This window comes from Anastrepha obliqua, chromosome 3 (genome assembly GCF_027943255.1).
Source record: "Anastrepha obliqua isolate idAnaObli1 chromosome 3, idAnaObli1_1.0, whole genome shotgun sequence".
NCBI lineage: Eukaryota > Metazoa > Arthropoda > Insecta > Diptera > Tephritidae > Anastrepha > Anastrepha obliqua.
Genome location: NC_072894.1, coordinates 35881078 through 35897398, shown reverse-complemented (window position 1 = coordinate 35897398; position 16321 = coordinate 35881078). Strand labels below are relative to the sequence as shown.

The following is a 16321-nucleotide window of genomic DNA, read 5'->3' as shown; positions in this document are numbered from 1 at the left end:
TATAAATTGATACAAATTTCTCGCCTCCAGCTGGTCAAGTGGAAACGCGGCATTTATGGCCCACCAAAGGGTATGAAAACTGTACTTTTCGTTGACGATATGAACATGCCTGTAAAGGAGATATATGGTGCTCAACCCCCTTTGGAATTATTGAGACAATACTTTGATTACGGTCACGTCTACGACCTGAAGGATACTTCAAAAATATTCATAAATGACCTTTTGATTATAAGCGCCTGTGGCTTGCCTGGCGGTAGTCGGCAAGATGTTTACGCTCGGTTCCTCAATCATTTTAATGTGTTCTCAATCAATACATTCGGCGATGAAACTATGAATCGTATATTTGTAAACGTGCTGATGAATGGTTTTAAGCGTTCGGGTCATGGTAATGATGTCTTTATTTTCACTAACCAAATCGTTAACGCCACCCAACAGATTTATAAGAGTGTACAGTCCGAATTAAGAGCGACACCAGCTAAATCTCATTATATTTTTAATTTACGCGATATCTCTCGAGTGGTTTCAGCATGTGCCCTCTTCAAAAAAGAATCGGCGAGTGATAAAAAAATATTTCCCCGCTTGTGGTATCATGAAGCCATGCGTGTGTTTTACGATCGTCTGGTGGATGATGTTGATCGGCAATGGATGTTCCAGAAGTTGAATGATTGTGTAAAGAATAACTTTAAGGAGAAATTAGAGTCAGTCTTTGAAAATTATTGTACAACTGTGGCTGGTGATTTGGTATACACGATAGAAGGTGCGCATCGTATATTCTTTGGCGTTTACATGGACGAGGACAATATACCCGATGAACGGCGCTATGAGGAGCTGCCATCGATGGAGGTGTTCTTTAAATTTGCCTCGACTAGCTTAGATGACTACAATTCCACGCGACGTTCAAAGATGGACATCACATTATTCACATTTGCGCTCGAACATCTAAATCGCATCTGCCGTATTATCGCCATTAATGGTGCCAGTGCTTTGCTGATTGGTATGGGAGGTTCAGGCAGGCAGTCGCTAACGAAGTTGGCTGCGAATATGGTCCAGACGTCATTTTTTCAGCCCGAGATCACCAAAAATTATGGTCCCAATGATTGGCATGACGATATAAAGAACATTATGAAAGAATCTGGTGGTTTGAATAAGCATACTGTTTTTCTTATGACCGAGAATCAGATAAAAATGGAACTATTTCTGCAAGACATCGACTGTCTTCTGAATCAGGGTGAAGTGCCAAATGTATATGCCATTGATGAGAAACAAGAGATTTTGGAATTAGTGCGTCTGGCGGCTCAGGGTGGCAACCGTAATATCGACATTTCACCACTGCAGGTGTTTTCCTTCTTTGTCAATCGCTGTAAACAAAAGCTGCATATTGTGCTTTGCCTCTCACCAATTGGCGACTCGCTACGCACCAGGGTACGGCTATATCCATCATTGGTTAACTGTTGTACTATTGACTGGTACCAGAGTTGGCCGGAAGAAGCTTTGACAATGATTGCAAAAATATCTTTAGAAGATGTCAATGTGCCATCTTCTAGCATTAAGGACTCTATAGTGCAAATCTGTCAATACTTTCATATTAGTGCAGCTCGAGTTTGTCGAGAATTCTGTGATCTTACTGGACGTTACATATACCAAACAAACGCATCTTTTCTCGAGTTAATCAAGTCATTCCAAACATTGATTGGCCGCAAGCAAAAGGAAATTATGGAAGCTAAAATGCGTTACATTGGCGGCTTGGACACGTTGGCCAATGCTGCCGCAGCAATTTCACTGATGCAGAAGGAGTTGAATGCTTTGCAGCCTCAACTAGTTGCCCTTGCTGAGAAGTCGCGGCATATGTTAATTGAAATCAATAAAGAGACAATTGCTGCCAGTGCCGCTGCTGAGCAAGTTAAGAAGGACGAATTGGTGGCTGCAGTGCAGGCCGAAGCCGCACAGGGACTAAAAGATGAATGTGAAAAGGACTTGGCGCAAGCTATACCCGTGCTTGAAGAAGCGATACAGGCGCTCAACACACTGAAGCCGGCCGATATAACCTTGGTAAAATCTATGAAAAATCCGCCACCCGTAATTAAGCTGGTAATGGCAGCGGTTTGTGTTATTAAAGGCGTGCCACCTGAAAGAATTCCCGATCCTAGCACGGGAAAAATGGTAAACGATTACTGGGGGCCTAGTAAACGCATATTAGGGGAAATGAACTTCCTTCAACAACTAAAAGACTTCGATAAGGATAACATCAAACCAGAGATTATGGCACGCATCCGAAAAGAATTCATACCGAATAAAGACTTTCAGCCGCGAATTGTTGCCAAAGCATCCAGCGCGGCAGAAGGTCTGTGTAAATGGATAATAGCGATGGATCTGTACGATAATGTTGCCAAAATAGTGGCACCAAAAAAGGCAAAATTAGCGGCTGCCGAGAAGGAATATTCAGACACAATGAAATTTTTGACCGAGAAGCGTGAGCTGGCGGCAGCATTGGAAGCTAAAGTCGCCAAACTCAATGAAGAGTTGGACAAAGCTAATGCAGAAATGAAACGCACCCAGGACGAGGCAGACTTTTGTCAGAGTAAATTAGAGCGAGCTACAGCGCTCATTGATGGCTTAGGTGGTGAAAAGTCACGGTGGACACAAGCGGCTGAAAATTTACAAAGTATTTATGATAACTTACCTGGAGATATACTCCTTTCATGTGGTATCATTGCATATCTCTCTGCCGTGAATCTCTACTACAGATCACAGTGCACTGCAGATTGGTTTCAACGTTGTATCCAGGCTGGCATACCAACCTCAAAAGAATATAATATTACAACAACACTTGGCTTAGAAATCACCATACAAAATTGGAACATTAATGGCCTGCCCAAAGATGTATTTTCAACAGAAAATGCGATTATAGCCGATAGTTCCAGTCGGTATAGTTTATTTATCGATCCGCAGGGTCAGGCAAATAACTGGATCAAGAACATGGAGAGAAAAAATCGTTTGAGCAGTGTAAAATTCAATCAGGCTAATTATATGAAAGTTATAGCCGAATGTATGGAATATGGTTCACCCGTTATTATTGAAAATGTGCTTGAAGAGCTGGAAGTACCACTTGATCCCATTTTGATGCGGAACACTTTCAGACAGGGTGGTCAGAATTTTATTAGTTTGGGCGATAATATTGTACCATTAAATGACAATTTCCGATTATACATGACATGTAATTTGCGAAACCCACATTTTCTGCCTGAAACTTTCAACAAGGTGACTGTTATTAACTTTGCGCTCACACAGAATGCGCTCGAGGATCAGCTTTTAAGTATTGTGGTTGCGAAAGAACGTCCTGATTTACAGGAGTTGCGTATGATGTTGATAAATGAGGCAGCGAAAAATAAAGCTGCTCTACGAGATGCTGAAAATATGATATTAAAAACGTTATCCGCCGCAGAGGGTGATATTTTGGAAAATGAAAGCGCAATACAAATACTGAACGAGTCCAAGGAACTATCATTTGATATTGTAGCAAAACAAGCCGCTTCGCGCGAAACAGAGATGAAAATAGAAGCCTTTCGACTAAACTATAAACCTGTCGCAGTGCATTCTTCTGTATTGTACTATTCCATCACTGATTTGCCGAATATAGATCCGATGTATCAATTTTCGCTAAATTGGTATATAAACCTCTACGAGTATTCTATCGAGTCTGCTAATAAGTCCAAAGACCTTCCACGCCGCATAAAGTTCCTGGTGGATGGAGTGACAAGAAACCTGTATAATAATGTTTGCCGTTCAATATTTGAGAAGGACAAGTTGCTGTTCTCCTTTATTCTCACCTGCCGTGTTCTATTGGGAACAGGTCAACTTAAGATGCTGCAACTGTCACATTTGCTTACAGATGCTGTGGAAACTGAAAAATTACCCGCCAATCCCGATGCGTCTTGGATTACGGATGTGATATGGATGAATATATTTCGTTTGGAAGAAATTCCAGAGCTACGTGGATTTGCGGCTAGTTTTGCCAAGGGATTACATGATTGGAAACGTATCTACGACCATATTGAACCCGAAAATCAGACAATACCGTCACCGTGGAATGAGAGGCTAACGCGATTTGAAAAGATACTTATATTAAAGGCATTACGCCCAGATAAAGTATTTCTAGCTGTTCGTAATTTTATCGCTTCCGAAATGGGTGTACAATTTGTTACGCCACCTGAATTTGATATTGGCATGTCGTATAAGGAGTCGAATGCACTAACACCACTTATATTTATACTGTCTCCAGGAGCCGATCCGCTCGGCTCACTGTTGGCATACGCCGAGAAAACTGGTTACATGGATACCTTTCAAAGCATATCACTAGGTCAAGGACAAGGACCTATTGCTCAGGGACTTATTAAGGACGCTCAAGATTTGGGTTATTGGGTTTGCTTGCAAAATTGCCACTTGGCCGCCTCATGGATGCCGATATTGGAGTATATCTGGGAAAATATGGACACATTTAATACCTCACGTAAGAAATGATTCCTTAATTTTTATAACCATTCTAACTATCCACCACAGCTAGCTTCCGCTTGTGGCTTACCAGCTACCCAACTCCGAAATTCCCGGTGGCTTTGCTACAAAATGGAGTCAAGATGACAAATGAACCGCCGACCGGCCTTAAGGAGAACATTATACGCTCATACAACTCAGAACCGATCAATGATCCGACTTTTTATTTAGGTGAGTTCTATAGTGAATATCTTCGTATGTACATGTGAAATTGACGTGCAGAATTCGGCTGCCGAGTCTCCCAAGTGACGTGGCAGACGGAGTTCTCCTCACAATTTTATTTTTCATCATAGTTAAAGAGCAAACCTTGTAAATCTATCATCCTTGAGTTATTCAGTGCTTGTTAACTGTGGTGAGTTTTTGAAAAAATGGGCGCTTCAACATTTCGACCCATAGTCATAGTCTCAATTGTCGTATCCAGTCATAACCGACCATGAAATAGAAGTATATTATTTTTCTGTTACCAGTTCAAGATCATTGCTTGAGTCTTAAATTGTTTGTTCATATGCATCTTATTATCCCCCTTCCTTTTTTTTCCTATAAAGGCTGCGCCAAGCAAGACCGAGCCTTTACTCGCTTACTTTTCGGTATTTGTTTTTTCCATGCAGTAGTGCAGGAACGTCGCAAATATGGGCCATTAGGTTGGAATATCGCTTATGGCTTTAACGAATCCGATCTTCAAATATCCGTAATGCAATTGAGTGTACGTAAACCTGCTGACTGATGGAAAATTTTGGAATGGGATTACTAATTTATATTTGTTACAGATGTTGCTGAATCAGTATGATCATGTACCCTATGACGCCTTGTCCTACCTGACGGCCGAGTGCAATTATGGTGGCCGCGTCACAGACTACTGGGATCGTCGTGCTATAGTCACAATTCTTGCCGATTATCTAAATCCAGATGCAGTTAACGACAATCGGTATCGATTCGCTACAGACGATCGCTTCATATTGCCACGCAAGACTGAACACCGTGAAATATTACGTTACGTTGACGAAAACTATCCATCGTTAGCTGCACCTGAAGTTTACGGACTTCATGGCAATTCTGGCATAACTCGTGATCTCCAAACGACAAAAATCCTACTTGACTCAATGATTGCGATTTTTGGTAGTGAAATGGCTTCGACAGGTGCCGGTGCACAGAGTATGGACGAAACATTATTACAAACCATTGCACATATCGCAAAATCAATGCCAGCCGACATGGATATCGATAGCGCTAAAGTCAAGTATCCGGTTAATTACAATGAGTCTATGAATACGGTATTAGTACAGGAAATGGAGCGTTTTTTGAAATTGCAAAAAGAAATACGCGCCTCGTGCCGTGACCTCGATATGGCCGTAAAAGGAATTGTTGTGATGACACCCGAATTAGAGAATGTGCTCAGTGCTATTAAATTGAACCGCATACCTGCTAAATGGTTGTCTAAATCATATCCCAGTCTAAAGACGCTGGCTTCCTACATCCAAGATTTATATAAACGCCTCGATTGGCTTCACAATTGGTTAGCCTCTAATCAAACAAAACATTTATGAAAGTCTCTACCGTCATAATTTCCTCTTAATAGGTATATGCACGGCAAGCCACCGACGTTTTGGTTATCTGGTTTTTTCTTCACTCAAGCCTTTCTTACTGGAGCTATGCAGAATTTCGCTCGTAAATACAAAACTCCTATTGATACATTAACGTTCGACTTTGATGTGCTATATGAGGATAGGTAAATAGTATTCGTAGTAAATGTAATTCATAATGAACATAAGTTTATAATATAAGTGTATATTTTTCAGCATGAAATCGCCACCAGTAGATGGTGTTTATGTAAACGGACTTTTCCTCGAAGGTGCGCGATGGAATTTGAAAGAAAATATTATTGATGAACAGCTACCAAAAGTTCTTATTTATTCGATGCCTGTCATTTATCTTAAAGTAAGTAGACGAGTAAATATGCTCGTGACTGTAAACTTGATGGAATGGATGACAGAACGTTTTTTTTCTAATAACTGTCGCCTCTGAGTGTATTTTCCTTCGGCCCCTTATGTAGGGCACCACAAAATGTACGGCAAAATGCAGAAGCTCAACCAAAATACCTAAAAAAAGAATTTATGTGCCGATTATATACGTATGTATGTATACTTATAGATGTGGACAACTAAACAAAGTCGATGGTTTATCATGTGGAAGCTTAATTCTATTTTGATTTAAATTTCGAACGTGTTCAAAGTGTGATCTGGCGCTTTCGCTTTGCCAAGAGTTTCGCTGCGGATAAATGACACCGAATGGTTCGATTCGATATTAAAACTGGGAAAGAAGCAGCTTTCGAAATTCAAACATTTCTTATAATAGTTATTTTTTGTCTCTTTTGGACCTTCCATCTCTTCTAAATAACACAGGCCTGCAAAATCTCGCTTTTTTAAAGCTTCTAAAACGGCTATGGGTGTTTTTTGAAGGTTTTTTTATGCTGAAAACGAATATGACCTTGAAAATACTCCAGCACGTCAGGATTTTTGGCAATTTGAGGTTAAATAATCAAAAAATGCAGATTTTGGCCATTTTATAAATTTTTTTTTTGAGCAAGGTAAAGTTTTTTTTTTTAATTTTCCACGACGGCATCGCAAAGTACTACTCTTCAGCTTTAAAATCCTTTTTTAAAAGTATTTTTACGGTTAATATAAAAAACCTTCAAGAAACACCCATAGCCGTTTTAGAAACTGTAGCTCGCAGGACTGTGAAATATATCCGTTACATTTTGGTACATAAACTTTATTTTTACTTAATTGTAAAATGTGAAAAATTGATGGGTGATATAACTTTTTAATAATTTTTTTCGTAATCAGGACACCAAATTACAAAGTTATTAGTTAAAATTATCGAAAAAGTTTTTTGGTTGTTGGCCTGTGTAATTAGTGCTTGTTTTTGTAGCAGCATAAACATACATGTACGAGGAATGCTGCTGAAGTGACAGTCCTTGGCCAGATATAAATTCGGGTTGCTCCGGTTACGTAGAACCGACTGTCATCGGAATGAGTATTTACTGCTCGTTGGATAGTAAAGGGTTTTTTAATAAGAGGTGTTACTTTTATATTCAAAGAAAAATGCTATTTTTTAATATAAATGATCGGATGTTTATTTCATTATAAAGAGGAAGGTATGCCGCTAATAGTGGAAAATAACATGAGTCAAATGACGACCACGCTTACGGGACAATATCCTTTTCATGAAATTTTCCATAACCGAATTGCAAAGTGGCAGCCCCATGTCCTCGATAGCCTCACGAATTCCATTTTTGAGGTCTTGAATTGACCATGGGCTATTGGCGTAAGCCTTCTCTTTCATGTGGCCCCAAAGAAAAAAGTCACAAGGTGTTAAATCACAAGATCTCGGTGACTAATTGTGATCATATATATATAACATGGTCCGGAAACTTTTACCGTAGCTTGTAGCGCTGTCTTGTTGAAAATAAACGTTGTCCAGATCAACACCAACCAATTCCGGCCATAAAAATCGTTAATCATGTCTCGATAGCGCAATCCATTCACGTGTAACACCTGTTATTGGTAAACCCTTTATATAGATTTTTCAATATTCCCTTATTGGAATTAATAACAAATTTTTTGAGAGGGGACTGTCCTAGCAGCGCTGGACCTAAAAGAGCCTATCTACGCTACTAGATGACATGTTATAGTCGACGCTCCAGCCAGGGCTGAAGAGGTGGTCCGCGAACTATCAGAGTGGTCGACATCCGTCGGTAATATATTATTTCGAGACCAAATCTCTAAACAGAGGAAGAAAAAGCAAGGAATGCCGCAGAGTGGGGTCCTTTCATCCTTGCTTTTCAACTTCTATATCTCGAAGCTCCCCCAGCCACCAGAGAGTCTCACTGGTCTCCTACGCTGACGACTGCACGATAGTGGCGTCGGGCAATGACGAATGATTGATGGCTTGTGCGCCAACGTGAACGACTACCTCCTCTATAAATTTCCCCCATGAATTTTACGGCGACCCTCTTTACCAATACTCACCAATAACGACTGTTAACAACCTAAAAATCATTGGAGTTATCTTCGACAGTTTTCTCTTCTTCTCTGTGCACACAACTGTTATTGCCACTAAAGTCCAAAATCGCTACAGGGTCTTCAAATCGCTTGCTGGCAGTATTTGTGGGAAAGACAAAGAAATTTCGCTATCGCATTTAAGGCAATTGCCCGACCGGTTTTAAACTACGCTGCGCCTGTCTGGTCGCCTGAAACTAGTGATGCGCAGTAGAGGAAGCTTCAGACTTGCCAAAACACTGCCATTCGGACAGCGACGGGTTGCCTCCTGATGTCCCCACTACACCTACTCCACGATGCACAGATGCTCCCTGTGAAGGAGTACAACAAACAGACGAAGCAGACGAAGAGCTCCAGCAACCCCGATTACCTTCTGGATACTGTAGCGGGTTAAACTCCTACACATCCAGAATTGACCCCGACATACCAGGCATATGTCAAGCATGTGAAGCATGTACCGATGGGCGGGCGATACTAACCATCTTTTCACACTCCCCCTCAAATCCAATCATCTAACACCCCTCTCGCTCTCTGGACCCAACCTGTCGAAACAGATAGTTTCCTGGGCCTACCGTTAGATGAGCTAGATGAAGACGACCGCTGATGTACATAACACTGACAGGGATAAGGATACTGCTAACCAACAACAACAAAAAGTGAAAAACTAAGCAAAGTTATAAAAGTTTATAGAAATTGTACACAAAAAAGTTTCTAAAACTGCTAGTGGCATTCAAAAGAATAAATAAAATTAGATCAATTCATGCCGAAATTATATATTTAGGTTATGACATATAATATTTGCCCTAAAACCATATATTTAATACTTCTATATTGGCAGTAACGTTATATACATATCTCCGCAATGCGTTTGGAACAAATGTACGTTTTGCGCATGCGCATGGTTTACATGTGTATCAGTGAATATTTGTGACAAACACATTCAAGCGGATAAATTCGTGTTTGTTTTTTTAAATATGTGTACGTTGTTTTCCTTTTCTTTTTTTTTTTTAACTGATGTTTTTCCACAAATGGAGAGACCTACACTTTTAAGCCGACTCCGAACGGAAAATGGTTTTTATAAGACCTTTTTATGGCGGAAATACACTCGGAGGCTTGCATTGCCTGCCGAGGGGCGACCGCTATTAGAAAAAACTTTTTTATTATTTGATGTTCATGCACGGAGATACGAATAGGCGGTATATTGGAGGCTAATATATACAGTGAACCTACTGAAACTTTTACACGTATACAGTTAATCCAGAGTATTGTAAAATTGGAATACATCCAAAAAAAATTAACACTTCTTGTCCCGCATGTAAAGTCAACTATTAATTATATTCAATCACTTCCATACGCAACTAAAATATAAATGCAACATTTGCATCATAAGTATAACAAATCTGTAGCATTCCAAGTTGCACAAATACTGCAAGTCATGATGCATTTCCGGAGAGACCCTCATTTTTATTTCAGTAATTAAAAAATTGCATTCCATTAAAATGGATCCTCCCTAATGCTCATAGTTGTATATGAGTGGGATGTATCAATGGCAGTATTAGTTTAAATTAAATTGTTTTCATATTAAACAAAACCTTTTTCAAATTAAATTAAAATATTTCAAGTTCAGCGAAAGTTTACTCAAATTAAATTAAACCCTCGTCCTCGGCCTTCTTAAGATTTCTGGTCTAAAATGAAGTGCTTAGATAGAGGCGGAGCGTAACTGTACTAAAAAAAAAATTTCCTACTAAAAAAATTGCCACAAAAAATTTACTAAAAACAACACAAAATGTATTGTACTAAAACAAATTTACTATATTACAAAAAAAAAAAATACTACAAAAAAACAAGTACTACAAACAAACAAAAACAATATAAAACAAAAAATTAAAACAAACAAAAAAATCCCTGTTAAATTTTGCTTAAGAAGCCTGAGGACAAAAATTATATTTAATATCTATGATCAGAAATTACCAGGAATGTTTAAGTAAAACAAAACAGAGTTAAATTTCAGGCAAATTTATTTTATGTCCTTCAAAATATGGCCCGTCTGAAGCAACACACATGGGCCAACGTTTAACCCAGTCCTCCATGCACCCCTGGTAGACCGACGAAGGGATGGCCTTCAGCTCCCTCATCGTATTATCTTCGATCTCCTCCATCGGCTGAAATCTACTTTCACGAAGTGCTAATTTCAACTTGGGAAACAAAAAGAAGTCGCACGGGGCCATATCAGGTGAATACGGTGCTTGCACGATGGTATTTACTTGGTGTTTGGTCAAATAATCCAGGACAATTTGGGCTCGATGCGATAGCGCGTTATCATCATGCTAAATCCAAGAATTGTTTGCCCACATTTCCGGCCGTTTGCGACGTACAGCATCTCGTACAGGATAAATGATATGATTTATTGTCTTACAGTGCCACCAACATAAGAAACAAATATGGATCGGTTCCCACGTGCGCGGTTCGTTTAAACATTCCCGGTACTTTTTGATTATGGGGTATAATATTTTCGGTAAACTATTCGAACTTTCGCAAAACCTGTGTAATAATTGCATAAAATTATACAAAATATGTGCCACATTACTACGTTATGTTATGGTAGTTAATTCCTAGTACTTTCGCAAGTTAAATTCGATTAAATGGTTTTTTGTTCATTTCTCTTTACAGCCCTTGGAGATTGTAAAACTCGTCGAAGCCACACGCTACAAATGTCCTTTATATAAAACATCTGAACGCAAAGGCATACTTTCAACAACCGGTCATTCCACAAACTATGTAATTCCGATACTACTAAAAACGAAACTTAAAGCCTCGCATTGGGTTAAGCGCAGCGCTGCTTTGCTATGCCAAAAAACTGATTAGTTTAGTTTATCCCTCATTCGTATTTTGCATATTTTTTATTATTATAATTTTTATATTCAATGGTTTTAATATTTAATTCAAATATTACATGAAATATATATGTATATTTTGATAACCAACAATCAATTTTTGGCACGATGTTTTAAATTCGACCTAACGGGCAATAACCTCGCAGATGCCTTTTGTCATCGTACGCAAATATTACAAAGGAGTAGGCAACGATTTAAATAAACAAAAGAAAATATAATATTAAATTAATCATTGTTAATATTCATCAACTATTCTGCCACTTTCATGAATGTAATCTTGCCACCGTATATATCAGTTTCATTGTGTGCGGCATTGTATACCATCCATTTGTGGACAATCTATATCATCACTGTCAGCGTCGCTGCTGCTACTGCTGCTAAGATGCTCACCAGAATCATCACCCGTTAGATGGGTAACATGTCGCGCAGGACGGCGAAGAAATTGCCGTATAAAATAGTGAAATTCTCTATCATCAAACTCTCGGCCTTCGCCAAATACAGAGCGTCTAAGATTACGCCTAACACACGCTTCGAGTTTCGACAAATCCGGAGGGTACTACAAATGTAATATGAAATATATTATGGCATATGTGTTTGTTATAAAGAAATTAAATACCACTTCACTACTTGGTGTCCAGATTTTTATGCTAGAATCGAGGCCAGATGTAGCCAGGACAGGAATCGTTGGATGTGGCTCTAAGCAATTTACCTGAAAATATACACACACGTTTCATATTTCCTTAACTTAACTTATTTTGCATAATTCAGCTTGAAAAATAAAAACGCATTCACGGGCTATGAAAGCCGTACAGTAAAAGTTTAAAAAAATTGTGAATTCATTTGAAAAAATAATAAGTATATAATATAACTTAACCGTGTCAAGGAAAGTAAAAACCTAAGTACAGAACAACATGGCAGTTTGAACCCGTGAAACACTACCGATTGCTGAAGAATGAGATATTTTCCTGAACACTTAAAGTCTAATGTGTTTAGTTGTGTTCTTTTACAACGGTCCCTTTAGTTTCGATCAATTTTGATCTTATTCTTTATGCACTCTCAGTTAGGACCCATATAATTGTAGGTTTTCATTTCCGAGCTGAGCTAATGAATTTATTGGACTACTAACAGATTATCTGTTTCTACTTGCAAGCATTACAACCAAGTATTTTCCAATACTTACCACACCCATAACATCACCAGGGAGGAAATTAATAATTGCTTCAGTGTTTTTATCCCAAAAAAAGATGTTACCGCAATCACTACCACTGACGATGTACTCTGAATTAGGCCCAAAAAAGTTTACGCCCTTAATAGTTTTGTGGTTACTATTGGTTTTTTTCAAATAGAAAATAGAAATATGCGATGAGTGTGCAATCGATAGTGCGTAAATGTGCAATTGGAAGTTAATCTTTACCAAAATGCATAAAGGTCCGAACTAGCGAAGTTTTTTAATCTCTTTCTAACAATTTTAAGTTTTTAATTTTAATTAACTACAAAAAATGACTTTAAACTTAATACAAAATTGTATTTTTCAATATAATTTGTTTTTTGTTTACTCCGTAAAATATGTGCAAAATTTTGATCACAGCGCCTTTGAGCATTTTGGTAACCATAAACAAACATATTTTCCCAACTTACTAATGTCCGCGGTAGCGATGCAGATATTCACCGGTATTGTACTCGTTATTATTAAATAAGTAAATGTGGTCATCACTATAAGAGGCAAGCACTTCACTGCCAGTACTGTTATAGACAGCACATGTAACTTGGGGTGTAGAGGCCTAGGAGATATTATATTTGTAATAAAATAAAGCAAACGACATAAATTTATATAAATCCTCTGAGATTCAAATTAGTTGCAGAGAGTCGTACGAATTACTTAAAATCGTATATCACATTTTTCGTGATTTCTCTTGATCATTAACTTACCTTAACCAAATGGTCGGGGCACATTTGATGAACTGGTTTACCCATGTTACGCTTGTCGTAGACTCGAACAAAATTATCACAACCACACACAACGATCTCCGGGGCATGCGGATGATGATCAATGCTAAAAAGGCGTATTTTCCTTTTCTTCTTGCTGCTCTCCACTTTACAGAGACTCGTGGCACTCTCATCGGTTCGTAAATCTTTACAACGTATATGTGAATCCTCACCAGCACTGATAATTTCAAAAGGGTTATTTGGGCTCATTACAATCTTATGCACGGAACCATTATGACGATACAGCAAAGATGTGTGTGGTTTTCCTCCGGATGAAGATATGATCGAACGTCGTACCTGCCCATCACGTCCGGCTGAGACAATATCCAAAACACCTACATTATTAACGAATTTAGTTTGAAAGATATTCTCAGTATGTCCAGATTTATATATGCATTTTGGTCTTTTATGTGGCCAGTTCCAAATGATGATGCGGGTATCGTCCGAACCAGAGCAGAGCAAGTCGCCAGAACGATTAAAATTCAAACAATTTACACAGCCACTATGCTTTACTAAGCAATGAGAAATCTTCATACGTTCAACAACATGTCGTGCTGCGTAAAAACGCGCATTGAAACCGGTTGCCATACCACTACCCAATGATCGGCGGCCATCGCCACTCAGTCCGTGCTCTCTTCGCATTAGCTCATGTGTTGAACTCCAAGTATATTGTGGTTTAGGTTTGCTCATTACATCAGCTAGTGCATTTGCATGTTCGGTATTGTCAGCCGAGTCATGCTCATCCTCATCTTCAGTCTCATCATCATCATCATCATCCACATCAATATCATCATCATCATCATCATCGTCATCATCATCATCATCATCTTCATCGTCATCGCTAAAAAGCGAGCTGCTGCTGGCAGATGGTGCATTGTTAACGCTGGGAGAAGATGCTGCGGGAGACTGAAATAAAAGTAACAGTATGTAATTTTTTAAATTTGAAATACTTAATATTATTATTACTTACATTCGCACTTTCGTTTGGTATCGAGGTGTCAACATTAATAGGACCTACTTCTCTTTCGGTTAGAGTTGATAAGTCCGAGAGTAACGGCTAAGGGCGTGTATCAATATCAATACGTTTGGCTCTCTTTCCTCTCTAAATTCACTTACCATTTGCTCCTCCTCAGTGCCATCCACGGTGAACGAATTCCTACCAGTGGCATCTTCTTCGTTCCCATCGTCTTGTGCACTATGTCGGTAATTACGTGCACCTCGACGTATATGGCGTGGCCATCTGAATAAATCAGAAACATTACTGTTTATACTAGGTTCAACATCCATCCATCCATCTTCCATCATGGTCCTAGTGGCGATTGGTTCTCCGTCATCGTCTTTTTCTGCCCCATTTTTTGTTTGTTCCATCTTCATGCTATCATGACTTTTAGTTGCTGAGTTCTCATTCATTGTAGAACTGAGCTCAATATTACTATCGGAACTGAGAAGAGGTGAACTAATTTGGTCAATACTGCTAGCTATTTCCATTGCGTTCATTTCTTTTGTATCTATATCGACTTTGTTCGAAGTTGATCGCTCCTCCATATTTACACAAACGCCACTATCGCTACTGCTCTTGTCGTTTTTTGTCGGTGTTGAACGAGAATCACTTAAAAGTGAAAAACAAATACATTTGACATTTGCAAGTTTCTACGTAATAGAAGTATTTAGGATTTTACTGCCTCTAAGTTTATTTTAAAGTAAATAGTGGATGAATTGAAACAAAGGTTTTTATAACATACTCGTATAGTCATTATTTAAAGTGTTTAAGAAGAACTAGGTTTTAAGGCGAATAAACTCATATCTCGGCGGCATGGGTTTTGTGCGTTAGTACCATTCGGAATCCAGAGAGAGAACGTTGGTTCGAATCTCGGTGAAACACCAAAATTAAGAAAAAGCGGTCGCCCCTCGACAGGCAATGGCAAACCTCCGAGTGTATTTCTGCCGTGAAAAAGCTCCTCATAAAAAATATTTGCCGTTCGAAGTCGGCTTAAAACTGTAGGTCCCTCCGTTTGCGGAACAACATCAAGACGCACACCATAAATAAGAGGAGGAGCTCGGCCAAACAACCAAAAAGGGTGTACGCGCCAATTATATATACATATATGTATACTCATATCTCGGTTTTCATAGAATGCATCCTATACACGAAATAAATGTATGTATTTGTGTACCCGATTTGTATAAAATAATCAACTGACAATAGCAATTAGCTCCGCAACCCTCAAGAACACACGTACCTTTCACTAAAGTTATCATCCGTCTGCTCCGTGACTGCAGCCGTTAGCCGTATCTCCATTGTTTCCATGGCGATTTCTTTGCCGTCATCGGCGCAGCCTACAGCTGATGTGCGCTTATTACATGACATTTCTTTGGCATCCGATAATTGCTCCTGTTTGTCCATGTTTCAAGCAAACCTATAAATTTTTCATTTTTTTATTGTAATTATGAATTGTCTAATTCTTTAGCTGTAAATGCTTTATTTATTACACCATCAGATGTTCTGCTGCCGAGGAGATTTTCATGCGAACGTACAGGTACGTGACTGTTGTGTTTTGCTTTTCACTTCAAATATCCTTCAATTGATATTTGTGTAGTATCTATTATTTAAAGAAAATTCCCAAACGCTATATATGTTACAAACACAAACCAGTGCGCTGATACAATCCTGTGGATATACAAATACTACGCCAAATTTTATAAAAAAAAATGGTGTCGATATTTTCGACGAATTTTGTAAAATTCTTTGCGGAAGCTCAACGCCACCTGAAAATATTAGCCGCCGTCAATTATCGAACGTAAGGCGCCGGCCCCCCGCTGTTGAGTGACGAAAAA

General features: G+C 38.9%; 2 protein-coding genes across 3 annotated transcripts in view; one reads left to right on the top strand and one right to left on the bottom strand.

Annotated features, from left to right (window-relative positions):
• The window catches only part of LOC129240222 (dynein axonemal heavy chain 12), a 24149-nt gene extending 12576 nt beyond the window's left edge, over positions 1-11573 (top strand). The window contains exons 8-14 of one of the 2 annotated variants that reach the window (XM_054875883.1): positions 31-4507; positions 4558-4719; positions 5094-5251; positions 5316-6061; positions 6125-6274; positions 6345-6483; positions 11277-11573. In XM_054875883.1, the coding sequence (XP_054731858.1) occupies positions 31-4507; positions 4558-4719; positions 5094-5251; positions 5316-6061; positions 6125-6274; positions 6345-6483; positions 11277-11471 (6027 nt within the window). In that variant the 3' untranslated portion in view covers positions 11472-11573. Of the gene's footprint in view, positions 1-30; positions 4508-4557; positions 4720-5093; positions 5252-5315; positions 6062-6124; positions 6275-6344; positions 6484-11276 lie in introns of those variants that run through there. The other variant, XM_054875884.1, reaches the window with a different exon arrangement.
• On the bottom strand, positions 11472-16321 carry LOC129240223 (DDB1- and CUL4-associated factor 8). The gene is made up of 9 exons (XM_054875885.1): positions 15977-16321; positions 15727-15903; positions 14603-15095; positions 14457-14543; positions 13430-14392; positions 13139-13281; positions 12681-12825; positions 12117-12209; positions 11472-12056 (listed from the first exon to the last, which is right to left on the bottom strand). The coding sequence occupies exons 2-9, from the start codon at positions 15888-15890 to the stop codon at positions 11799-11801; spliced, it is 2346 nt and encodes a 781-aa protein (XP_054731860.1). The 5' UTR covers positions 15891-15903; positions 15977-16321; the 3' UTR covers positions 11472-11798.

Excerpts from the sequence above, each read along its gene's own strand:
- LOC129240223 (XM_054875885.1), bottom strand. The coding sequence starts at position 15,890 with ATGGACAAACAGGAGCAATTATCGGATGCCAAAGAAATGTCATGTAAT. Across the intron at positions 14,544-14,602 it reads GCACTGAGGAGGAGCAAATG|CCGTTACTCTCGGACTTATC; the intron begins GTAAGTGAATTT and ends ACACGCCCTTAG. Across the intron at positions 12,210-12,680 it reads CTGGTGATGTTATGGGTGTG|GTAAATTGCTTAGAGCCACA; the intron begins GTAAGTATTGGA and ends GTATATTTTCAG.